The following is a 26375-nucleotide window of genomic DNA, read 5'->3' as shown; positions in this document are numbered from 1 at the left end:
GTAAAAAACTGCTGATATCACTACAGTATATTTCTGCCTATGGCTATCCGCCGTGGTATTATATACGCCAGTTTGATCGCCGGCCGTTTATCTTCTGTTTGTAACCGAGACGTTCTGTTTGGACGAGCGTAAAAATCCTGTGCACAATGTATATGAGAGGCTGCAAGAAATGTCTGTTTCAATTAAATTCAATTAAAAACGAATATAATCAATGTATTAATTTTATGATTAGGATAAATTTTCCAATCCGACCGCCTCGTGGCGTCCGACAATACTTATCAATATCTCAAAACGGACAAAATAATAACGATTACTTTATCTCGTAAAATAATATCAATTATTCATTTGCCTATTATTTTTATAATTAATTTATTATTATATGCAAACGGCATAAAATGATATTACGATAGATTTAAAGATCTACCCCAAACCCAACACATTGATGATTTTCATCTTTAAGTGAATTATAATAGACATTTGAGAAGAATTAAGGAAACGACAAGCTGGGGGCATAGTGGTAGGAGAAAGAAAGGTATGGTCAATTGACATATGCAGACAATATTGTGCTGATGACGGATAGAGAAGAGCAGCTAAAGGATATGTGGGATGGTGTGACGTCAGGGAAGGACGTGGCGTGAGGGGTAATTGTTTATAAACGTTGTCAAAATATGTTAATCTTGTCAAGGAGTGTTGTGAGCGTTACCAAGGTATATTAAGGGAAAAATGAGCGTGGAAAATGCTGTCAGAGTTGAATTTATCGTGGCCGTGTTGTTGTGTTGTAGAATTAGTGAGAAACGAATACGCGAAACGCGGTATTATATTCGATTTTGTGAGAGTGATTCAAAAAATTTTTAAAGGAAACCGAATTAGAACTGAACAGCGAAAAGACCAAGATAGTAGTTTTCGAAAAAAAGAAAGAACAAGAGGAGACTAGAAGAGGTAAGAAATGGAGGAACTCGGATGAAAGCAAAAAAATAGCAAGAAAAGATGACAGTAGACCAAATTATAGAAGAAAAAAGACAGAGAGAAGCAGAAGAGAGGGGGAAAAGGATAAGGGAATTCAAATATAACATACATTATAGAAAAATTGCCAAAGAAGAGTTACCAAAATACTTAAAGGGAGGATGAAATGGAAGGACAGAAAAATATTAGCAAGATTTAGATGTAGAAACGAGACCAAAGCAAGGGGATACTGGAAAGAAGAAGGAGAAAAAAGATTCAGGCTATGTAAAAGGAAAGAAGAAGACCTGGGACATGTAATAGAAGAATGCGAAATAACGGGAGGACCAAAAGACACAGAAAAAATACTAAACGAGACTGGAGAAGGACTAACAGAACTAAAAACAATAATGGAGAAGAGAAGGGCAATACAAGACGAGGAGGAACGACAATACGGAAGCACAGCAAGGAGGCAAAAGCCCAAAAGTTGCCATAGTTTTAGAGACAAAATAATTAAGGGAGTGCAATATAATAGAGTGGATAAGAGGGGAGGTAGATATATGAGAAGCGAAGTAGATACGAGATGTAAAACCGAAAGTTCGTCCAGAGCCGAAAGTCACGGACTAAGTAATAATAAATAATAAATAAATATAATAGACATTTGTTGCATCCTTGGATGTATACATTGTGCACGGATCCTTTATATTCGTCCGACTCACAGTTACAAACAGAAGATAAGCGACAACCAAACTGACGTATGCGGTCAAATAGACGCACAATTATAAGCAGAAATACACTACAGTGGTACCTGCAGTTTTTTACAAATGTCTCGGAAGTGTCTGAAGTCGAGTCTATAATTATATGTATAGCAAAAAGTTGTTCAAACTCTAAAAAGCTTTACGACATAGTGAAAAATCATCAATTTTTATACAGGGTGTATAATGTATAGTCTTAGAGTATCCATCATTTTTATGGCATTTCCAATAACTTTACGAAAAGAATTGCTGTTTCAATAAAACGTCAAGGTTACCTTGACTTTTGCAAATGGTATTATGTACGAGTACCAAAAAGTAATACCTCCTTTGAAATAACAGCAATAAAAATGCATTTTAAAAAGATTTTTTGATTCGTAACTTTAGTATATATAGCACTGTACATTTATCGTAACATTATACGAGTTTTTGTATATCTTCGTCAGATGCTTCCGCCGCTAGTTCCCATAATCATCGACATACGCAATCCTTTAAATCATCTTGTCTTGTGAAGCATTATTGACTAATAAGTTTTGCAAAAAACTGGAATGAAATCGCAGATACGTTCTTGAGCTCCTGTGTAATGATGAGCGGCCTGAATGCTTACGATCACGTATAGTTTCTTTATCCCTATTAAATTAGTCCCTATAAATTAGTCCCTATAAATTATTGATTAGTCCCTATTGAAAAATTATTTTATGAAACAAATGAAATTATGTAGTAAATAAATTCAACAATAATATGCCGTTTTGCACAGTATGCTATAATGGACAAGTAGAACACTAACTTTAGATAATACTATTTTTATCTTATCTTAAAGTATTTACAATCAATTCCTCTTAGGAATTTGCTGTCTTTATTTGTTGGTATTTCTAGGTCTTTGCGTATATCTTTCTTTCTGACATACCATGGGACATTGACCACTACAGCGACCCTAGTTTATGTGGCTCATTACTGCTGTCCCTGTTAGTGGTATTCCGTACGTCCAAATTGGTTTTATTATTGTTCTGTAAATTCTTAATTTATTTTCCATGCTGAGTTTAGAGTTTCGACTAGTTAGTCAGTATATCTGCCTTTTTTTTATCCGAGGGTGAAAACGTGAGGCTCGTTTTTTCAGGGACTGTATTCTCTTTATGTGACGTCAAATTTAAACTCCTTCGTCGACATCTAAATCGCTCTGCCTTCTCGGCTAATTCTAACAACACTACAAGCGTATATGTTACACTATTGCCATACCCACATGTTTTCGCGAACACGGGTAATTAAGTTACTTCTGAATTAAATGCATAACCCTTTAAATACAGGATCAGTTCTTATGGTTAAGTCGGATGGCTATGTTGTCTACGCGTTTTTTGTAGTTCCTGAATCTTCGGTGGCATTGTTGTGCGAGGCAAGGATTATCGTGTCGCCTGCAAATGTGGCAGGTATTATTTTTCATCCGTATGTCTGCCGTATAATTAAGATACGGGTCAGAATCAAGCACAGTAAGTAATATGTAACACTTCCAATAGGTCTGTGAAAGAATGAAAAATCAAGAAATAAAAAAATAAAAGATATGAATAAATAAAATAATTTTCCACATTGATGTTTCTAACCATAGAAGTCAAAATTTCTGAACTCAAAATAATGTGAAAGTCATAGTTTAGTAGAATCATTGAATTCATTTTGGAGTCAGCTATAACTCTATCAAGTTAAGAATATATAGTGCCATTTGCAAAAATCAAGCAAATTTTTTTATTGTAGTTCGTAACCAAATCGACACTGATCCTTTGTTTTAAACAATTTTTTGTGAGATTAATGAAAATGAGGAGCCAATAAGTGCTCCTCAACTATACTCCTTGTACATACAATAATTATTCAAACAGTTCCATTACAGTGCATAGCTATGAAATATTGATTAGATAACAATAATACATATGTATATAGTTGCCATCATACTTATATACATAAATATACATATGTACTTTGTTCCAGTATATTAACTTGTACGAAAGTGGGTTTAGTGGAACAAATAAGTAGTAGCAGACGTATCAGAATACAGACAGTGTTACATTTACTTTGTCAGTAAGAATTAAAATAAAATGCAAATAAATATTATACGTATTATATTTATTTTTGCTTCGTTATTTACGGGTATTCTTGGACTATTACTCATTTCTATGGAAGCCTACCTGCCCGTTTTGATAACTCGTTCTTTTCGTTACGGTAAATACTCCATTAATTATCAATCAATAATTAAGAATGCAGAAGTACCTAAAAGGTGAGTAATAATAATATAATACATTAATTAATTAATATACTGGCCAATTTTCTGAAGAACCCATGAATTTGAACGGGACACATTTTAATCATTTTGTTGTGACGTACATATAACAAGAAAAATAATAAAAAAGATTGGATGAACCCTACTGATTTTAAGAAAAAATAAAGTACTGCTGATATTAATAGGCGTCAGTTAGATTAAGCACATTATATACATTTATGATATTTAACAGTCGATAATTTAATTAAGAAAGAAATATTGTTAGCATATTCATGAACAATATTAATACATGCATTCGCATATTATTTTTCTTCTTATATGTACGTCACAACAAAGTGATTAGAAAAAGTTCCATTCAAATCCCATCAACTGAGAAAGTAGCTTTTCAACAAATTCATCAATATATTATTAGTTTATTACAATATTTTTAGAAAAGTAATCATTTATAACATTTTAGATGGTTTAAACATTTTTATGTTTTGGCTGCACCTCTTTCAAGCTATGTCTTATATTTGATAATTTGTAAATTTTTATGGACGGGTAATAGTTCCAAAAATGTTATATGGATATTAGATATATGTTTGGGATCATTCAGACAAGCACTAGGTAAAATACTTAGATGCTATTGAATTTTAAATTTACTTATTAAACCCTGGATAAGTGCTCGAAAATAAATCGCCGAAAATTGAAAGAGAAATAAATTCGAGAATTGACTTGATTAAAAGAAATACGTGTATCGGTATGTGAATGACGACGGAGCATTTAAGCGTAGATTATTAGGCGTAAAAATTAGGCGTAAAAGACTAATAAAAAATATCTTTTATCAGTAAGCATTTCATTTAACAAATGTTTTGCAGTATCACCAGAAAGTACATTTATAGCAACTCTGGTTTTAACTTTACACTGCTGGAAACGATTTTATGAAACACATTTTGTAAGTATCTTTAGTGATAATATGATGAATATTAGCCATTATTTATTGGGATACATACATTACATAGGATCTTTGGTATGTATCATAGGTGAATCTGATGGTTTTGTTGAAGGTAATTAAACACTTATAAATATCAGATTAAAATTTGTTTTTAATCAATTGAGGCCAATTTTTTTTAAAGCTGCATGTTCCTCATATAGGTTCAGAAGGAAACTTTTCCTGGAGAAGAATTACATATTTACAATTAATATGTGCTATTATTTGTGTACTATCATCATATGTACAACTCAGGACAAATTTTATTCTTAGTAACTTACGATATAATAAAGATAGAAAGATTACTTCCACAGCATATAAAATACCACATGGTGGTCTGTTTGACTATATATCAGGCTCATTGCAATTTACAGAGATAATTATTTATATACTACTTTCTATTATCTTATGGCAAAGTACTAATTTTCATTATATTACACTTTGGGTAATAATTAATCAGGTAAAAATATTATATAACATTTTTAAAGTATGTATGTAACTTTGAATTAATAATTTCTTTCTTTTATTTTAGACTGTTACTGCTGTACTGACTCACAAATGGTATATACAAACATTTAAAAATTATCCAAAGTCACGAAGAATTCTACTTCCTTATATTTTTTAAGTATGACAAAATTCTATTTATTATACATATAATGTTATTACAGAAATCTTAATTATATTTTACGAAGCAATATTATAATTAAATGAAAGAAGTGAAGTAGTTATATCTTGTTAATAATGTATATCTTTTTATAACATTTGAAATAAATTATATTAAGCAATATATGCTTACTTCAGTGTGGCTCTGGTAGTTCTAAGTCCACATAAACCTGCAAGTCTACACCATCACTATTTTCTCATAGTTCTCACATGTTATATCCTCATAATATCTCCAGCCGCTAATGATCTTGTGTAATTGATGTGACTTAAGACAATAATAAAACAAATAAGATTTTAAATATTAATTTATTTTACATTACGTACAAACAAATGTAAATTATGATCAAAATACAACACTTTAACAATAATTAAAGCTAAAGTATTTATTTATTATTTGTATCCTAATTTTTAATATTGACAAATAAGTGCGAAATTTTCTTTGCAATATATACAAATATTGAGTTCTTGTGTATTTATTTATTCTTTCACTTGAACAGTAAGCTGAAACAAATAATTTAATCCTCTCTGAGATACGAAATAATAGTAATTCTTAGAAAAATATTAAAAGTGGAGTATATTGATATATTTATTCAGAATTTTTGCATACATCACAATAATTAATGTTTTTATAAATATATTAATATACACCAACATGGAAATATTTTATCAATTAAGAATAAAATACAAATTAAAAATATTTTATTTACCTGTACGGATAGCCCTGTACTTTGTTCCTAAATATTGATAACAGCAAACTAAAGAAGATAGCGACTAATCCAGCGCCTATTGCTGCGAATATTCGTCGCTTTTTTACATCACCTTTACGTAAAGCGGCTTCAGTCATTAATATCATACCCAATACCACTGCTCCATCTTATTACATTTTGTTAAGAAAAATATTAGCTATATATCTATGCATTGAGAAAGCCATGGTAAGGTCATAACAACTGTATAGTACACAAACCATAACATTTCACTGTTGAATATTTACGATTGTCGAATTTTGGCATTAATCCTTTATGAAATAAAAGAAATAGACCTTATTGAAATTTAATATAGTTTTTCAAAAATAGAAAATGTTTGATGATTTAGTAAAAACTTCGATTTTTGTATTACTTGATTAAACACCATATATAATACTATATTTGTTTAACAAATGCCTAAGGGTTAAACTAGATTAAAATTTATTTTATGAATCACTTACACACTTTAATAAAAAGGATACTCAAAATCATAACAATGTATGTTTCTAAAATAAATTGGCCTTGAGAAGAAGCATGTATGTAAGCTACGTTTCCACTGGGTGATCTATGTATGAAAGGTGGACCTCTTATATGATTCCACATTTGTCCAGATATCATTGTAAGCGTAAAGAACTGTTTTAAAAAAACATTAGAAGATAAATTGTCATTTCAATAAATATATTTATACCATGACTATTACCAATGCACCAAGACCCCAAATTGTTTTATTATAAATGAAATCTAAATTGTTACGCCTCAGGTATAAAAATCCTCCAATAAGTACTAGCAACATTATTATTGCCACTGTGCCAGAATAGTTCGGTGGTCTAAGTACTCTAATCTATAACACATTTTGAACATGTTAATATGATTCTTACTGATTAAATACTCATACATATATACAGGGTGGTTGGTAACTTGTGGTACAAGCGGAAAGGGGGTGATTTTACGCAAAGAAAGAAGTCGAAAATATAGAATAAACATTTTTCGTTTGAGGCTTTGTTTTCGAGAAAATCGACTTTGAATTTTCGCTCGGTAAGCGTGCACTTTATCACGTCTCGTTATAACGGATCTCACTGTAGATCGTTGTCTCGATGGAAAAATTTAAAAAAACTAAAAAAAAAAATTTTTATTCTATATTTTCGACTTCTTTTTTCGCATAGAATCACCCCCTTTCCGCTTGTACCACTAGTTACCAACTACCCTGTATATAAATACCTGAATATCAGTACGTTCAGATATCCACTTTGCAATTGCTTCTGCTGCAAATCCTACTCTTTGAATGTCCATAGTATCTGCAGGTTTTGGTTTGCCTTTTGGTGGAAAATGCATATATACTGGTGCAGTATTTAATCGCATCTATTGTAAATACATTTACTTTTATTTCTCATGTATTATATTCCTATATATATAGAGTGTCACAGGCAAAAATTCCACCATGTGTTTAATAGATTATTCTGAATCAAGGTCATATATAGTGAGACTTGGTTTATGTTTTTTTGAGATAATTGTTATTCACTTTGCGACATTATCAATTACCACAGTTTGAGTTTATGGAGTAATCTTCATTGATGTTAATAATCTTGTATACAACCTTATTACAACCTTGAACTAATATTTCCAATTCTTCTATGTCAGAAGTAAAATATGATCATGATATGGAAGCATAATAAATAATAAAAATCGATTTTATGTTAAAAGCATTACTATCAAAAGGAGACCGATTAGATATTTTTTACTCTTCTTAATGAATACTATAAGTACTATAAGTCCTTTAAGTATTGGTCCCTGTTTCTATTAATATATATGATTTTTATGATTCAGAATAACCTATCAAATATACTATGAAAATGATTTAGTTTCCTTCTGGGATAACCTGTATAAGCATAGATGTATTGCATACCATTTGAAAAACATCAGATCCTTCATCAAAATCTACAGACGCAAAGAACAACTTCTTTGAATGAGATTGTAAATATCTGAATGAATTCGCTACTATTACAAATTCATCGTTTGCATGCCTGATAAAGTAAAAATATAAAAAGGCTAATTAACATTAAATGTAATAAAGTTTGAAGATAAATTAACATTAAAATTACCTGCATATGTGGCATTGTCTTTGAGGTGCCATAGCTGTAAACATTACAACAACAGAATAATTTCTTGGTGTAGTTTTAACATATTCTTTAAATTTTGCCCCATTGAACTTAATCACAGGTCTCGTGAGAGCTAATTCTGATAACTGCTGTACTCGGTCTGACAATGAAGAGCCAGGAGTCTGAAATACATTATTTTACTTATATTAAATATAAGAAAATTAAAATTTAAGTAAATTTTGAGTGATTGAAGGTTAAACATATTTTTGTTATGTTGAAAACTTGTATATTGCGTAAAATTGTTAAAGTGCATTAATAATAACGTTCTAATATTATCATAATTGTTTCATTGATCATTTTTGAAATGGATCGAATTTAAGAAATTGCAAAACTAATTTGTCATTTCCATATGTATAACAATTGCAACAAAGTAATTAAATTCTCACATTTTTCATCCTGTATTGCCCATAAACATGATTTAAACTTAAAATAAGTCCCAACAGTATAATACTTGTTTTAAAATCCATTACAAACAGCATAAATTAATATAGTACAAATACAAATAATCTTCTACTACAAGCACGTTACAGCTATGCAGATAATGTACGAATCTTATTGGTCTATACAATACGACGTGGCAAATTTTATCCAAATAAATAAACGTACCAAAACTTTATTATTTACACTAACCAAATATTTTTTTTATAAATTTATTTTTTATTTTATATATACATTGTATAATGACTTTTAAAATCATACATTCTATATTTTAAGTTTTTATGTAACATTTGTCAGGAGCGCATACAAAAATTTTTAAACTTTAAATTTTGATATCCTAGTATAAAACCACAATTTAATTTTTAATTTTCTTCTAAAACTTCCAAATATTTTAGATATTATAAATAACATATAATGTTATAAACATTAATTATAATCATAATAAAGTAGTTTAAAATGTAAATTTGTAATTGTATACGTTAGTTGAATATATATTCAACTTATATATATAAAATAAATTTTCATTTAAATGTCGTCAGTAAATTGTCATTAAATTTATCTTCTAATGATCTAAGTTTTTAGTACGGGATTGGTTCATAGCAGAAATGTATCTATTATCTGATTGGTCAGTTACATAACACATGCCCGTTGATTCGTCATTTTACTATTGTCAACTTGTGTAACCGTTATTTCAAATCAGAAGGACCGGTGGAGTGAAGAAATGTTTGAATCCGACTAGGAAGTTAATGTCGTGACCAGTGCTTTTCCCTCTCATTCAAAGATTACAGTTCAAAGGCGGAACTGGTGTAACGAACACCGTGAACAGTGTTTTTCTCCGTACTAAAATCAGTGATAAGTATTAACATTATTTTCAAAGTTGTTAGTTTCTTGTTGTGTTTTGTTGTCTAAATACGTTAAAAACATTTCACAATGTCATTTTCAAAAGCCAGAATCCAAAGATTTAATGAATTCGAAAGTAAGTAAACATATATCTTTATAACTCTATTTTCCTTGGTGCGCATTATAATGTATGCACTCTTATATATGTAAAATGATAGTAATGTTATTATTTTATAAATTTGTTGTTTTCATTACCTCTCTACTTTTTCGAAATTACCAGATGTTGTGTAATTTTTATATTTACACAATATGTATTTGGCGGGAAGTAAATTGAAGATATGTTAGAAAATATTAACATCAATATGAAATATTATTTATTTATATGTAGAAGTACATACATATATATATTCTAGTTGTCATATATCCTTTATTGTTAACTAGTACAGTTAATTATAATTAACAAGATAAGTTTACTTATCAGAAAGTACAGTATAATGTATGTAGTGTACGTATTTAACAAATATAATATAATTTTTATAGTATAAATATAATGACATTACAATATAAGAAATTCTATTATGTTTCAGTATTGGAAAACAATTTTGTTTCTAAATTATGAGTCTTTTACCTGAGAAATAGTTATCAAAGTATTAAATATTACTTGTATTATGCATTTATATGTGAATTTATGTAAATGATAAATTATTTCTTATTTTACAGTAATAAAAATAGAAGCTTGGCAATATTTTTGTATATTATGTATTGTATAGTAATATATGTATATTATAACAGTGTTTTATATATCATTTTCAAAAATTAATTTTTATTCACTGGATTAGCAGAATTTTATTAGTTAACACATTGATTTTCTCGAACGAAGTCAATGGTAAAATAAAATTCATTATTTATTTCTATCTTTTACGTAACTTAAGTTATAAATATATGTTATTGTAAATATAACAACATATTGTAGCAGAAAAATCTCATAACAAAAATAATGAACGATCGATCGTTTAATTATTATAGAATTATTAATGATATATCCTTTTTCTAGGCTGTGGAGCCGAAAAATAAATAAATATATGTATATATATACAGTACCGGACAAAAGTTTAAGACTACCTTTCTGATAGTTTATTGCATTATATTATAGATTCTAAATGACCTACAGTTCGAAGTTGTCCTTACAATTACATGTACACTCAAAATTTATCTACGAACGGTCACGATACTTTTAAAACATTTGAAGTATTTGAAAGGATAAGTATGAAACAATTCGATGCTGTATTTGCTGCGAACGTTCAAACATTAAGACGAACATTCAAATACAGTAGTGCTACGAATTTATCCAACAATAAAAGTCTATTTAACATGACATATTAAATTTATAACAACAATCTACGCCTAGAAGATAGAAAATTTGTTACATCACTACGCAAGAGAAAATAGCCATTTGCCAAAATATAGCACATATTATTGCAGGATCTGAGATAGCGTGCAAGCAATTATGATACCTAAAAATTTTAGAAAAAAAAATGGGTGCTATTAGAATGAACCAAAAAATTACAGTAAAGATGGGCCATTGCATCCACCGGTTATCTGAAAAGAATAATTTTCGAACTGTTACTGATTTTTAAAATGAAATTTATGCTACTAATGTTCTGAACATTTGTGAAAGAGCTCTTTGAAGGCGTCTTCATGATTTTGTCATTAAAGGACGTACGTTTCAGAAGAATCCAATGTCCAATTGTAAGAATCGGAAACTGGGAATTGCTTTTACTGAAGCACGCGAACACTGAACAGTACAAGTATGAACAGTATATTTAAAAAAGTATTATTTTCTGATGTATCGAAATTTAGTACGCTATAATAAAGCGAAGTTCAATAACGAATAATTGCAGACTATTGGTTATTTATTATGTACAACATAGCGCGATAATTTATCAGAAAGGTAGTGGTTTCAAACTTTTCTCTGCTACTGTATATTATGTATGTTTATACAAGATGTGTGCGTGCGTGCTTGCGTGCGTGTGTGTGTATGCATTACTGATGCAGTATGTATATGTATAATAATAATAATTTTATAATAATTAAAAATAAATATCACTAAATTATCTAAATAAAAAAGAATATAAGATAATGAAATAAGAAGATGAGACGTCGGAAGCCATTTAATTCTTAAAATTAAGTGTTACATGCAAGAATAAGAGAGAGGGGGATAAAAGGCGTATGATATAAGATCGATTTCGTTACGCAACTATGAAAGAAGGGGTGGTTTGGACGTTAGAGAGTACACCTGGTAATTTGATGATCCCATAGAGCATGTTTCTTGCATTTAGAAACAGCTGTCTTTCATTTGCGCTTACTCTATGTAAACTAACACCTACCGAAACGGGATTTCTTTTTACCAACGTTAGTTGTGTTACTACCCCTTCCACTTCTCATAATATATAATAAAATCAACTAAAAATGTTTGGAAATTAATCAAATGAATTTCATTTGTATACAATTATTTCGCAATAATTATATTATATTACAATTATTATTCAAACTTATTGATATTTATCATTTCACTTATAGTAGCTTATCCAAATATTTGAGTACTTATAAAAACTTTACATGACACATGAAACATGAAACATGAAACATGAATTTTTATTAGCACTTCAATGATATTTGACTGTCATTGTTGTATTGGTAATGTTTGAAATAAATCTGAAAACATATGTACAAGTTACAAGATATTCAGTGCATATATATATTGTAGGAATCACAAAAGAGTATGTAAGCAGTCAATTAAGGATTATATTAATAAGTGTCTTATATGTTTAAAGTGACTCTTCATGCTGTATATATAAATATATGTTTGTAATAGGTACTAAATACATGTTTGTACATAGTAAGTTTATATGAATTCTACTTATATGAACAAAATTTTATTTAGTGCCTGATTAACTGAACTTCAATCGTGATTCTATTATCTTAATAGTTGCTAAATGTTACTCTGATTATATAATGCCTAACATGTATTTGTTTATCTATATTTAGCCAAATGATTTTTCTCAATGCTTTTATTATTTACATTTTTGTTTATTATTTCCAAATGTATATTTTGATTGAATTTTGCAGTATATGTTATTTATCCTCTACATATAAAACATTAAATTAATTTTATGTTAAGGATTACATTAAATTACAGTTATCTGAATTCGTGGTCTGATATTCTGTATATTAAAAAATAAGTAAAGAATTAAGTCAAATTATACAATTACTGACCTTAAAAATTAATTTCTAAAATCATAAGTTTTAAAACTTATCATGTATTTATAAGCAAATATTTGGATCCATTTATACAAGTGTGAATTCTGATTAACTGAGTGATAAATTATATAAAGTGGAGAGAATTAAGTAGATTTCTATTATATGAATAACTTGCCCATATAAACTTGTGTATTCACTAACAGATTCATATAAATAGCATATTACTGTACATTTTTAGATAAGTTTAAAATTTTATTTCAGTGTAATCATGACAATTGTGTTCCATTATAGGATTAGTGAAATTTTAAAATGTTTTATATAACGCACATAATACATATATGTACATACATGAAAGTTTTCCATGGTAAATATTCAAATACTCTCATAATCTTTATGCCCATATAGGATGTAAACAAATTTTTTGTCATGACCACAATCATATAGAAAGGTCTCGACACTTGCTAGAGAAAACTGTTCGAAAATTGAGTCGTGTCTAGTCATGAAAAATTAACATGGAAGGTCAATAACAAAGTAGTACGCGTTCTTACGAGACAAACAGAGATGAGTGTCATGCATGCTCAGAACGAAAATCTTCTTGTCTTCCATGTTGATTTTTTATGACTACTTACGATTCATTACAATACATTAGTTACAGATACTGTTACGATACATTATGAATACATGAACAATAACAGGAAAGCACAAACAAGAATATACCTATAGAATCCCATTTCATTAAATGTTTTTTTATGAAATTATTTAATACAAAGCTTTCAAAAAATATATTTTATACAGTGACTACAATTAGTATTTGTACATATACTTATTTTCCAATGAAACGTTTTTTTTGTAAGTTCTCTATTTCATTTCCACAGTATCAATTTTTTGTAATCATATGTAAGTATTAGTAAATGAAATATTTAATATACTCGAATGTAATTAATTAGTGTGTAATAATTATTATATTAGTATATATTATTAGTATATATATGCTATAATAAATATAATGATGTACAAATACTTATTGCAGTCACTATATATATATATATATATATATATATATATATATATATATATCTTCTTTTCTTAATTTATATTTTAAAAGAAATAATTGTTACAGATGATGTACCTCCACCAGGGGCGTATGATCCAAAATTAGATAGTAAAGTAAAAGGTTTTGTTATTGAAAAGTCAGAGAGATTTCATGACAACAAAAGCGTTGCCAGTGCAGAGTGCAATGTATCAGTATGCACTAAAAATGCAAGCAATGTGGCAATTACTTTTAGAACGGTGCGAAATAGAAATTAATTGGATGTAAAAAATTTTCTTATTGATCTTGCAAGGGATGCAGTTGATCTGAGAGATATGTACAGAAGTATTATTTAATTGTTCATATTTTAAATTTTTTTTACAACAAATGCATATGTAGTTGGAATGTATGTTTTAATAAATTTACATGTTTTTCATATATTCATATACTTTTCATGTAAAACTTGGCACTATGGCACAAATTACTGTATCTCTTGGATATACCGCAACTTACAGAGAGTTAATGAGTTATGAAAAAATATATATGTTTTTTTTTTAGAAAATATTTTAATATCAGTAACAATATGTATTTTTAGCCACAACCACCACGAAAACACAATCGAGACCAAACAAGATCAAGTTCAAAAGTGAAGTCACGTGGGCTTATTACTGCTAACGACCAAAAATTGAAGTACAATTCCGAGCATCAACTTGCTGATCTTCAAGTAGAATGTTCCAACAAAGACAGGACGATACAAGAGCTTGAGAAGCACATCGAGGACATGAAGGAGGAAGTACAGAAATTAGAATTGCAACTCAACGAGTTACATAAAAAACAAACAGAAGTAGAGGAGCAACACCGAAAGGACATAGAAATAATGGTTGTAAAATACTTTTTACCAAGAAGTATAATTTTATTTCTAACAAATATTTTATTAACGACTCCTGCATCCAGGCTAAATTGCAACAAGAAATTTTAAATGGTTACGATGAAAAGCATCAAACTGAAGTGAAGCGCCTTCGTTCTCAGCTTTTGGAAGTTTCAGAGGAGAAAGAACGCGAAATTGAAGCAAGAAAAGCTATGGAAGGTGATCTTAGAAATCGTATCGCGGATTTCTCGAAAAGAATAGCAGCGTTAGAATATGAATTGGCAGATAAAAAACACACAAACGTGAAAAGAGTAAATACTTGTTTATTTTGAAGAATTAAAATGATTTGGAAACATTGTAACTCTATCACAATTTTTAAAATTTGTTCTTCATAGGTTCAATCTCTTGAAATACAAATTGAAGAACTAACAATAAAATTAGAAGAGATAACAGTAAGTCACAAATATGAAGTTGGCTTGCTGGAACAAGAAAAGGCCAAACTTAATTCATGTGTTATTAATTTAATGGAGGAACGTGATAAGTTGGAGCTAAAGTTGCAAAAGCGACAAAATGTAGTTCTTGAACTACAAGGACAACTATCTGCCCTTCAATGTGAATTAGATGAAGTAAAGGGTGAATATGAAAAAGTTGTTGAAAATTTTTCGAAAAAAGTGGGTGATCTTAGATATAAATATGAAGAAGAAACTAATAAATTGAAACTCGATTTTGGAAAAGAAAAAATGATCCTTATCAATGAAAACGAATTTGAAATGTCGCGTAGGATAGAAATTGAAGCTAAAGTAAAAGATATTGACGAAGAAAATAATTTTTTGAGAAAAGAACTGGAAAACGTTCAAAATCTTTCCAAAGATGTAAATATTAAAATTTTTACCTGTTTGAATAATAATACAAACATTTTCTTAACTTCCTACTTTTTATTTTAATTCAGGTTAATAATCGTTTACGTGAGGCGCATCAAGAATTAGAAGATTCACATAGAAAACACACTCTTATTTTGAAAAAACATCAGGAAGAATTAGGTGATATAATAAAACTTCATGATGAAGAAAAATATAAACTGAAAAAGCAATTGGAGGATGCAAGATTGAATTATATAAAAGAAATAGAAAATGTATATTCATATGTTGTTTTATCTTTTTTTTTTTTTGTATATTTTAATTCGAAACATAGACAAGATTTACATACATTGTTTGTTATATAATAATCTTTTTGTGAAATAACATATACTAATTTTTTCCGTAGCTAACGGTAGCAAGAGACAAAGAAGTATCAGAAGTAAAAGAAGCTGCGGGCAAAATGATCGAAGAAGAAACGAAACGAATTAAACAACATGCAGATAAATTAGTAACAAATGCAGAAGCTGTTACGAGAGAAACATTGGCAGCTTGCCGTACCGAATGTGAGGAAAGAGTAAAAAGAGTGATTGCTGATAGTGACGCGAAAGTAAGCGGGTCACACGTGCGTAAAATAAAAAACATCACTGACTGAATTCTTTCTTCTAACACCCAATAAAAAATCGTCCAATAAAAATTCTTTTTTACTATACCGAGAAGAGAAAGAGTTATACTGAAAGAATTTTTATTGTGGACACTATTTCTTTTTCGAAACCTCTTTTAATATTTTCTCTTCCAGTTTCTGTGATGTTTGCCGAATATTTTATGCTCTTTTGTAAGAACGTATGCATATAGTTTTTAAAATGAATTTATTAATCTAGATAAATGCTATGATCAGAGAGGCAAAGATTACTGTAGAGGAAGAAATGCGACTTACCGCGGAAAGGTATAAAGCGTGTTTAGCGCGAGTAGAAATGGAACGAACGGCATTAGACGAAAAACTGGCGATTAAAGATGCTGAAATTAATAGACTTTCCGCGACTCTGGAAGAATTAAAGAACTCTGCAGAAACTCAGGTGGGTTGTAAAACGTAATCAAAAATAAAGATAATATTTCAAAGTACCAGTTTGTAATAATTGATTAAACGAATTTAGGAAAGTTTTGGCCAAAGCTTACAAATAGAATTAGATCGAGCAGAAACTGAACTAGCAGAAAAGAAAGATGAATTAAGAGCTCTAAAAGATCAAATCCGAGCAGAGGCAGCGGAAATGGTAGCTAGACGAAAGAGGTATATCATTTTTCACAGAAAGAACTATATGTATTTTTATAAATAGGTACTTATATATATATGTCGGAGATGAAAGAACACCAGAGTCTGTAATTGAACAATTGTAGTTATTCAATCCGATTGTAATTGTTCGAGAGTTGTGATAATGAGCTTGGGCTCGAGGCGACAGTCAGTCGCCGAACGTAGCCGCGGTCACGGGATGAACGCTTTGCCTAGCAAAGGTATGGAGTAATTCTATAGCTCTCCTTAAAGGAAATATTCGTGGCGACACGCGACAGTAAACATTCCAACGGTTTCTGTCCCGTGGCTCGCCACACGCAGACCCTATTCTTCGAGTAAGATGATTGCCAGATGTCGATGCGTCTCCGCAGTACATGTTCGGCTAGCCCGAGGGCCCGTTATAAATCTTAAGGTTTAGTTAACTAAGTCCTTCAAACAGACACAGTCTTTGTCCCAACTACGGGAAGATAGGGGAGACATATTTTTCAACGAGCGGCGTCTCCCACTAGCAACTTTCCCTCGAAGGCGGCTAGCATCTTTTTCTAACCACCGATATGGAGATTGACCAATTAGCAGCAACGTCAATTTCCCTTACTTTCTGAACGAAAGCTTTTCTCGACGAATCCGATGATCTCGTATCCTTAGACACACCCCATTATAGTTTTCCTCTGTGGCATCATCGGGACGGGAAAGGCATTCTCGTTCGCGATCTCACTGATGAAAGGAGTAACCCTTTACGACCAGTGAATATCACGCATCCGACTTAGATTTTGTGAGTACGTTCATCTATCATCCCGCCGACCGCGGATTCGTTATTGAACCTAGGATCATTGTCATTAGTTTCTCAAGTGCCTAACTACCACGGTTACTTGTCCGGCTCTATAATAATCGTATTTGCACTAGTCAATGTCTTCTCTATTGCATAACGACAACGTGTAACCCAAACGAAGATTCGTTTCACGCCCCTAACCCTAATTCTAATGTGCGCTCCGACATCAGAAGTGGGATCAGTGCCGATTATAACAGTGCAAGAGCTTACGATCATCGTGCGCGAGTTAATTCCGTCGCTAGTGCAAAAATCGATTGTGGAACCTAACAATTTTTCGACTCCGCTGCATGGTGCGCAGCTACCAATCTGATTATGGAGGAAGATCCTTTACAAAGCAGTGCCCTGAATATAATTTCAATACCGAGTGTCGAATCGACTTCTACGTAGTGGAGGCGTTAACTGGTAGATCAAGCCATCCGGGTGAGTCGTTTCCATTTTACCCCGATTTCGGAGCCGAGTGTTTGCTAATTAAAGAATCCGTAGTCTTGAGAATCTCTGGCAAAAGAACGATTGATATAGTAGTAATGCGAGGAATAAGAAATATTGGTACTAAACGTATCGCTCAAATCTTGTCCATTGCATTTTGACGTAATATTACATGTGTAAAACAAAAATAATTAATGCCTGTAATAAAACCGCTGAAAACGAGATCGATGTTAATGAAGTTGACAATGAGGTACGTGGTAGTGATAAAAATCGATTAATCTTTCTTTTCGAAAATTCAGAGATTCATCCGTTACGGGTTCCCTACGTACTCGTACAAAAAAAAAATACAGGCCAGGTAGAAGTACAATTAATTTATCCTAATATCGCTGTACAAGGAGTCCTAATAGACTTCGCGAGCGCAGAATAGTACGTGATAGAACAAGCGACTTAATTACAGCCAAAAATCATAAAGCCTAGTAATTCACCGTCCGCGAGCCCTGTGTTACTCGTGAAGACGAACAATGGTTCAGATAGATGATAGGTAGATTTTCGAGAACTAAATAAATATACGGTCGCGGATCGGTATCCTTTACCCCTCACTGCGGATCAAGTCGCGAGATTGCAAAAGCGAGATATTTTATTATTCTCGACATGGCCGGTGGGTTTCTCCAAATCCCTATTCATCCTAATTCTAGGAAGTATACAGCATTGATTACCCTCGATGAACAATTTGGATAATAAGTTGTTGTTTTCTTCGAATTCTTTTGTGCCTTTGTTCGATCCGTTCGATGTCCTTTATTTGCATAACATAAGTGCGTGCGCGTTTAATGTTTCTTCCGGAAGTCATCTTCGGGACGACGATACTATGCTGACCCTGTCGAAAATGGGGATTCTTATACTTTTGGACAACCCTAATAATTGTGCAGCTCATACTTGTCTAAATATTCTAATATTTATGTTCTTCCTTGCTACAATTTTGTAAACCATCAAAGCGTTTACTACGGAAATCCTCAGGAGACGTCGCGAATACGTATGAGTTACGGTCCGGCACCCTCCATCATAAAATACAGAGAAAAGGTAGAACTCTCTGCTTGCCCATCGTTCCAAGAGGGCTTAGGTGGTCCGTTATTAACCATGTGCAACAGTCAATTATGCACTTAGGTTGGGATAAAACGCTTGAGAAACTGTGCGAGTGTTACTGGTTCGAAGGAATGGCGGAGTATGTTCGCGAATTCGTAGAGAACTGTCACGCTTGTCAAGTTTCGAAGGCCAGTTCAGGTAAAATACGAGCTGAATTACATCCTATACCTAAGACCAGCATACCTTGGCTTACAGTTCACGTGGACATAACGGGTAAACTAAGCGGTAAAAGTGGTTCGAAAGAATATGTCATTGTTTTGGTCTACGTCTTCACTAAATTCGCATATCTGCATCATACTCGTAAAGTAGATTTCCCTAGTACCGTTAAAGCACTTACGTACTATATTTTTATTCGGCAGTCCTTGCCGGACAATAGCGGATCAAGAGAGGTGTCCTAACGGGTAAAGAATTCCAAGATTTCTGGCAAGGTGAACACTAAAACTCCTCTTAATCTCAATCGGTGCGAGTAGGGCCAACGGTCAGGTAGAGCGTATTACGGGTACGTTGAAAATTATGTTCACGATCATAGAAACGACCGGGCGATCGTGGCTAGACGCGGTTGGCAAAATACGGCTGGCTTTAAATTGCACCACCAACCGCGTGACTAAATCGAGTCCATTGGAACTATTAATTGGTGGAACAGCAAAGACCTTACGACTCGTTGATACCCGATAATATCGAAGAAAAAGAAGTAGATATCTCTAATGTAAGACAGCGGGCAATAGAGGATATAGAAATTGGTGCTAGGTACGATAAAGGTGGAGTTGACAAAACTAAAGCTAAGGTAGTTAGGTTTAACCTTGGTGATTTTGTATTATGCAAAAACGAGGAAAGAAACCAGACGAAGTTAGATCCGAAATTCAGAGGTCCATTCGAGATAGCAAAGATTTTGGAAGGAGATAGATATACTTTAAAAACCTTAGACGGCAAACAATCATATAAGGACAGACATGACAGACTGAGAAAGATGCTAGAAAGTTGCGCCCCTGCTGAGATGGACGTCTGCGGTGATGATAACGATGGTGATAATAACGATGCAAGTGCACTGACCTCAGAGGATCATTAACACCACGTTGTGGTCGTAGTGTATACCCACAGTGACGTTTTGCGTATCTGCAATATATCCACTGTGATGTCTCATACATCTGTAATATACCCACAGTGACGTTTTGCGTATCTGCAATATATCCACTGTGATGTCTCATACATCTGTAATATACCCACAGTGACGTTTTGCGTATCTGCAATATATCCACTGTGATGTCTCATACATCTGTGATATACCCACAGTGACGTTTTGCGTATCTGCAATATATCCACTGTGATGTTTCATGTATCTGTAATATACCCACAGTGACGTTTTGCGTATCTGCAATATATCCACTGTGATGTCTCATACATCTGTAATATACCCACAGTGACGTTTTGCGTGTCTGCAATATATCCACTGTGATGTTTCATACATCTGCAATATACCCACAGTGATACACCCAACGTAGCAATATGATCCAACCAACTGAGATTCATCAGTGTACGAAATCGAACATGATCTGTCGTGTCATTACGGTCTGGCGACTCACAGAACGCAACTAGCACTTTGAATACAAATTATAACGCTACAAATTCTTGTTCTCTTTTAGTTTTGCGTTGTCAAGCCTCCGAACGAAATTTTGTTATTGCACTGGACCCTTGACTTACTTGGACATTTAGTTAAATCGTAAATAATGTCAGTTGCATCCAATCTAATGTAAGAAAGCACGATATTTTAGTTACACACGAGGACGTGTGATAGTCAGGATGGCCGTGTCGGAGATGAAAGAACACCAGAGTCTGTAATTGAACAATTGTAGTTATTCAATCCGATTGTAATTGTTCGAGAGTTGTGATAATGAGCTTGGGCTCGAGGCGACAGTCAGTCGCCGAACGTAGCCGCGGTCACGGAATGAACGCTTTGCCTAGCAAAGGTATGGAGTAATTCTATAGCTCTCCTTAAAGGAAATATTCGTGGCGACACGCGACAGTAAACATTCCAACGGTTTCTGTCCCGTGGCTCGCCACACGCAGACCCTATTCTTCGAGTAAGATGATTGCCAGATGTCGATGCGTCTCCGCAGTACATGTTCGGCTAGCCCGAGGGCCCGTTATAAATCTTAAGGTTTAGTTAACTAAGTCCTTCAAACAGACACAGTCTTTGTCCCAACTACGGGAAGATAGGGGAGACATATTTTTCAACGAGCGGCGTCTCCCACTAGCAACTTTCCCTCGAAGGCGGCTAGCATCTTTTTCTAACCACCGATATGGAGATTGACCAATTAGCAGCAACGTCAATTTCCCTTACTTTCTGAACGAAAGCTTTTCTCGACGAATCCGATGATCTCGTATCCTTAGACACACCCCATTATAGTTTTCCTCTGTGGCATCATCGGGACGGGAAAGGCATTCTCGTTCGCGATCTCACTGATGAAAGGAGTAACCCTTTACGACCAGTGAATATCACGCATCCGACTTAGATTTTGTGAGTACGTTCATCTATCATCCCGCCGACCGCGGATTCGTTATTGAACCTAGGATCATTGTCATTAGTTTCTCAAGTGCCTAACTACCACGGTTACTTGTCCGGCTCTATAATAATCGTATTTGCACTAGTCAATGTCTTCTCTATTGCATAACGACAACGTGTAACCCAAACGAAGATTCGTTTCACGCCCCTAACCCTAATTCTAATGTGCGCTCCGACATATATATATATACATATGTATACATGTATACATGTACGAAATTTTATTTAGATTCGAAGTTATAATGGCTGAAAATCAAGCATCAGTTGCTGCTTTAACTAAACGTTTGGCTCAAAGTAATGCTGAAGTGGAAAGATTACAGCATGAATTAAAACGTGGTGAAGATTGCATAAACGAACATCGTGATTTACTGAGTATTATGCGCAACAACTCTCAAATAGTACATGAACAGGTGCATGTTTTGATGGATCAATTAGACGCCAAAAAGGGATTGGTCGATCAACTCGAAGCTGAAAGTTTAAGCGAATTGGAATCATTAAAATCTGTATTCGAAGCTAAAATCGATGACTTAAAGAAAATAGCAACCAGACAAGTTGCGAAATTACAAGCTGAGAATGATGTGAAGACCGCACAAAATATTGAGGTGCTCTTTATTTTCTATTTTTGTTTTAAAAGTATTAAAAATTTTAATAAGTGAAAAATTTGAGAATTATAATAATTATTTTGATGTAATGTGATTAATTGCTTAAAGAGGAAAGTAAATCACTTTATCATCTCATTTCGAATTTTAGATGAAAAATCAGCTTCAAGAAATGGCTAACCATCTTGCTGAAGCACAAAGTATGCTGCTTAAATTGGAAGAAAGAAACGATGCTCAAGAACTCGAAATTTCTCGAGCGGATATGCTAAACAACAAATTTAACGAACAGTTGAAAGAACGTGAAACAGCAATAGAAGACTTAAATAAATTGTTAGAGCATCAATCAAAAATTCAAAAAGTTACCTTAAATGAAGTATGCTCTCGAAATTGTTATATTAATGCTTCCTTTTTACGTAATAAAATATACGAATTTAATTATTTTTACTATTTTTACAGGCAAGTCTGAAAATAGGAGAACTTTCTGATAAAATTAAATGTCTTGAAGAAAAGGATAGCCAGATATCGGTAATCGATCATTTTTTTTTATGTTTTATATCTGAAAAGATAAAGAAAAGAATTTAAAAGAATACAGTAATTGTTGTATTTTGTAACATATATGTAATTTATTAAAAAATATTGTATCTGTGTAGAAACATAATGAATTACTCGAAGAAGAACAGAACAAATGGAGAAGTTTAGAAAAAACGATTATAGAAAAGCTTGAAGAAGAAAAATCTCGCCGAGAAGCAGCTGAAGAGTACGTTGTTTTCTCCTCTAAAAACAAGAATAATCTAAGAAAGTTATAAAATAATAAATTTATTTTTGTCTGTTTAGTGAAGTGAAAAAGCTTTCTAAATATAACGAGCAACTTCTAAAAGATTATCAAGAAATCCATGAAAAATACGCTGAAGTTGTTGGTCATCATAATCACAGGCAAAGAATTAAACATGTATCTCAATTGAAAGATAAAATCAATCAACTCGAACAGGTGCGTTTAATTATCTGTCTTGGCATCGTGATCATTTTATATTGCATGTTGAATTGATATCCTTATCATAATAGTAGTAATATCTTTTAATATTACAAACATTTAACATTGAAACATATATTGATTGTTAAATTATTGAATGAAAATATTAAATTTTCTGTTTATATTTATAGTATGTTAATTCGTCTCACTGTTTATTTTTGTGTGCATTATTATTAATGAATGTTGATTCATTGTTATAATGTACTGAATTTGACAAACTATTTGGTTTCTTTTATTTTACTTTTAATGATATACCATAATTTTGTGTGAATTTAGGCTAGCACCACTTTGTTGTTTAGGTATTCACTCAGTAGTGTGCCCAACTTATTTGTTTAAACAATAGGAGAGAATATGTATATATTGACTGAGAATATTAAATGTATATAAATAAATTATTTCTATTGCGTAAATGGTATTATTCAATTTCATTTGCATTGGTCTAATTATTTTTTCTTGCTTCTCTTAGTTGCAAGTATTAACTTATATACATAAGTACCTAAATACTTATGTAGTATATATTGATTGATTGTAAAATAAATGTGATAAAATGTAAATTGCTTTTAGGATTTATATGCGAAGACGAGGACAATAGAACAGCAGCACAAGATGATAGAAAAATTGAGAGCAGAAGAGAAACGTGCGCATAGTAAAGGAAAAGAGAACATGTTAGGAATTTCACAGAACACTTTTGCGACACCTATTCCTTCCCCACATAAACCATTGACGCCACTAAGGAATCGGAATGATTAGTTTTAATATTAGCATATTATTCATTTATGATTATCATAAATGCGAGTTGGTAATAATTTACATTAATGTTTACATAATTTACAATAATTTACATTAATGTTTATATTTTAAGAAACATATTCGAATTACTGCATCAGTGATTAAGATATTAAGTTTGCCAGAGCTTTAATATGTTAAAATTATAAATATATATTATATAGTAAATAGATCCTTTGTAAGTACTGATTTTCAAACTTCTAATAAATGAATAATTTTTGTGGTTATTATAAATACGATTTAAAAATAATTTAATTAAACTCATGTAGTAATTCTAAATAAATATTTACTTCCTGAAATACATATAAAACACATACTGTGTACGTCGTGACTGTATTATAATTACTTATTGATGTAATAATTATCGACTCGCATTTATAATAATTTTTGAATCAGTATGCATGAATTTTTTTATTATGAAACATATTTATAACTGTAACATTTTTAAATCCATAACAAATTTAATAACTTAATACAAGATCTAATACTCTATGTAAGGTCAAGTGTTCAGTTTGCTAGGTTCTGTTAAAAGTCTGTAATAATAATGTTTCGTTATAAAGATTACATGTTTGAGCGATATTGACTTTCTAGACTTATGTTTAACTTGTACAATCGATATTAAAAGAAGGAAAAGGAATTTTATTTATATGACAGATGTTTTTCCCCGACGTTTCAATATATATCAATTACATAAATTTTATTTGTAATACATTTTTGTAATCTATGACTATATATTGAACTTTGAAAAGTAATATTAAAATCAATGTGAGTGAACAAGTTCTATTGCATGAATTTCTCGTATGAGATTATATATACTGCTGAAAAGAATCGCTTATTCTTATTGAATTTTAGATGAAATATATGAACAACAATTATGTACTTAACGTTTGTTATCGTCATAATACTTTGGATGTTTGTTTTTTATGCAAAATATACTATATCTATGTAGTTATTACTATACTCACAACAGTATTCAAACACTTATAGAAACCGTAAATAAATATATTACGTGTGTTACACGAAACATTTTGAAATTGCACGAGGACTGTAATAATCCTTTGCAGTTTAGGACTTTTTCGTTTCGGCAACTTGAGACTATTTTTCGTATACTTGGTGAATTTCTTACAGCTAACTTGAAATGATTTCATATATAAATTAACGTATAACACTATTATATTTTAATATTTTATGTACCCTTACATCTGAAAGAAGTATTTTATAAAACAATCGCCAAGATCCTCGGCTTGTCGGTGCAAGTATCACAATAATTTATTGTTTGATGTCTTTCGCTAGGATTATTTCGTTGAGGGTAAACTTTACAATCCTTTTCAACTCCTGTTAGAATAACATGTAGCTTTCCATTCGCAATCGAATTTCATCGAAACTAGAGATAGAGGTAGAAGCTCGATCACTAGTCTGACGAAAATCTCTTCGCAATTGTTCAACTAAAGTTTTTACATACTTCGTTCGTTCTCTGTTTTTTTACTGAGTTATAAAGAATATAAGAAAAAAATAAAAAAAAGAAAAGAAAAAAGCTGAGTCGTAACAGAAACTATTAATTTTCTTTTAATTAAACTTTATTATGAATTCAGCAATCACAATGGAATACACACTGAATTAACATAAATCACAATTCACTGCAACCACGTTATGTAAAACTTAGTTACACTGATACGTTAAGTACGCGATTGTTATAAGGGTAGAGACCGGTAAAGATATGTTGACTATTCTAAGGATACAGAATAAGTGAAATTTAGTGATGATGATGCTGCGGAAGAAAACTATGATGGGTGTGTCTAAGGATATGAGATAATCGGGTTCGTTAAGGAAAGTTTTCGTTAGGAAAGTGAGCTGTGCAAACGTGTTTTTTACAACAATGCACCTTCATACAAACGTGAAACCAAGTCTGTGAAATGTCGCGACGTTTATCTCAACAGAAC

At 31.6% G+C, this 26375-nt stretch overlaps 3 protein-coding genes across 9 annotated transcripts; 2 read left to right on the top strand and 1 right to left on the bottom strand.

Annotated features, from left to right (window-relative positions):
• Positions 1-1124: 1124 nt before the first annotated feature.
• LOC117215693 (polyprenol reductase) lies at positions 1125-5709 on the top strand. Its single transcript, XM_033462096.1, has 8 exons — positions 1125-1511; positions 2568-2670; positions 2996-3115; positions 3858-3951; positions 4412-4560; positions 4812-5000; positions 5089-5384; positions 5457-5709. Exons 1-8 carry the CDS (start codon positions 1125-1127, stop codon positions 5547-5549), a joined length of 1431 nt encoding a protein of 476 aa, XP_033317987.1. The 3' UTR covers positions 5550-5709.
• A 168-nt stretch (positions 5710-5877) lies between these two features.
• LOC117215676 (tumor suppressor candidate 3) lies at positions 5878-9031 on the bottom strand. Its single transcript, XM_033462072.1, has 8 exons — positions 8873-9031; positions 8430-8608; positions 8234-8351; positions 7549-7689; positions 7031-7171; positions 6813-6963; positions 6295-6460; positions 5878-6088 (listed from the first exon to the last, which is right to left on the bottom strand). The coding sequence occupies exons 1-8, from the start codon at positions 8963-8965 to the stop codon at positions 6073-6075; spliced, it is 1005 nt and encodes a 334-aa protein (XP_033317963.1). The 5' UTR covers positions 8966-9031; the 3' UTR covers positions 5878-6072.
• A 604-nt stretch (positions 9032-9635) lies between these two features.
• LOC117215679 (hyaluronan mediated motility receptor-like) lies at positions 9636-25722 on the top strand. Of its 7 annotated transcripts, none has more exons than XM_033462080.1 (15): positions 9636-9900; positions 14146-14315; positions 14651-14935; positions 15010-15234; positions 15319-15795; positions 15873-16055; positions 16187-16402; positions 16659-16853; positions 16932-17065; positions 22250-22622; positions 22771-22992; positions 23076-23144; positions 23270-23376; positions 23454-23607; positions 24214-25722. In XM_033462080.1, the coding sequence occupies exons 1-15, from the start codon at positions 9855-9857 to the stop codon at positions 24397-24399; spliced, it is 3042 nt and encodes a 1013-aa protein (XP_033317971.1). In that variant the 5' UTR covers positions 9636-9854; the 3' UTR covers positions 24400-25722. The 7 variants fall into 7 exon arrangements, with proteins under 7 accessions (XP_033317971.1, XP_033317974.1, XP_033317972.1 ...); XM_033462083.1 differs by having other exon boundaries at positions 9638-9900; positions 16187-16387; XM_033462081.1 differs by lacking the exon at positions 9636-9900 and adding an exon at positions 11954-12063.
• Positions 25723-26375: the final 653 nt, after the last annotated feature.

The sequence above is a fragment of the Bombus bifarius genome, unplaced genomic scaffold, assembly GCF_011952205.1.
Source record: "Bombus bifarius isolate JDL3187 unplaced genomic scaffold, Bbif_JDL3187 scf7180000009770, whole genome shotgun sequence".
Taxonomy (NCBI): Eukaryota; Metazoa; Arthropoda; class Insecta; order Hymenoptera; family Apidae; genus Bombus; species Bombus bifarius.
Note: the sequence above shows the minus strand (reverse complement) of the source record. Positions and strands in the feature narration are given on the sequence as shown.

Coding starts and splice junctions, on each gene's coding strand:
- LOC117215693 (XM_033462096.1), top strand. CDS start 1,125: ATGAAATGGAAGGACAGAAAAATATTAGCAAGATTTAGATGTAGAAAC. Junction 5,001..5,088: donor ATCTGATGGTTTTGTTGAAG/GTAATTAAACAC, acceptor TTCCTCATATAG/GTTCAGAAGGAAACTTTTCC. Junction 5,385..5,456: donor TTTGGGTAATAATTAATCAG/GTAAAAATATTA, acceptor CTTTTATTTTAG/ACTGTTACTGCTGTACTGAC.
- LOC117215676 (XM_033462072.1), bottom strand. CDS start 8,965: ATGCTGTTTGTAATGGATTTTAAAACAAGTATTATACTGTTGGGACTT. Junction 7,172..7,548: donor CTGAACGTACTGATATTCAG/GTATTTATATAC, acceptor AATGTGTTATAG/ATTAGAGTACTTAGACCACC. Junction 6,461..6,812: donor ATACATTGTTATGATTTTGA/GTATCCTTTTTA, acceptor AAATGTAATAAG/ATGGAGCAGTGGTATTGGGT.
- LOC117215679 (XM_033462076.1), top strand. CDS start 13,859: ATGAAACGTTTTTTTTGTAAGTTCTCTATTTCATTTCCACAGTATCAA. Junction 14,936..15,009: donor GAAAGGACATAGAAATAATG/GTTGTAAAATAC, acceptor TCCTGCATCCAG/GCTAAATTGCAACAAGAAAT. Junction 16,056..16,186: donor ATATAAAAGAAATAGAAAAT/GTATATTCATAT, acceptor TTTTTTCCGTAG/CTAACGGTAGCAAGAGACAA.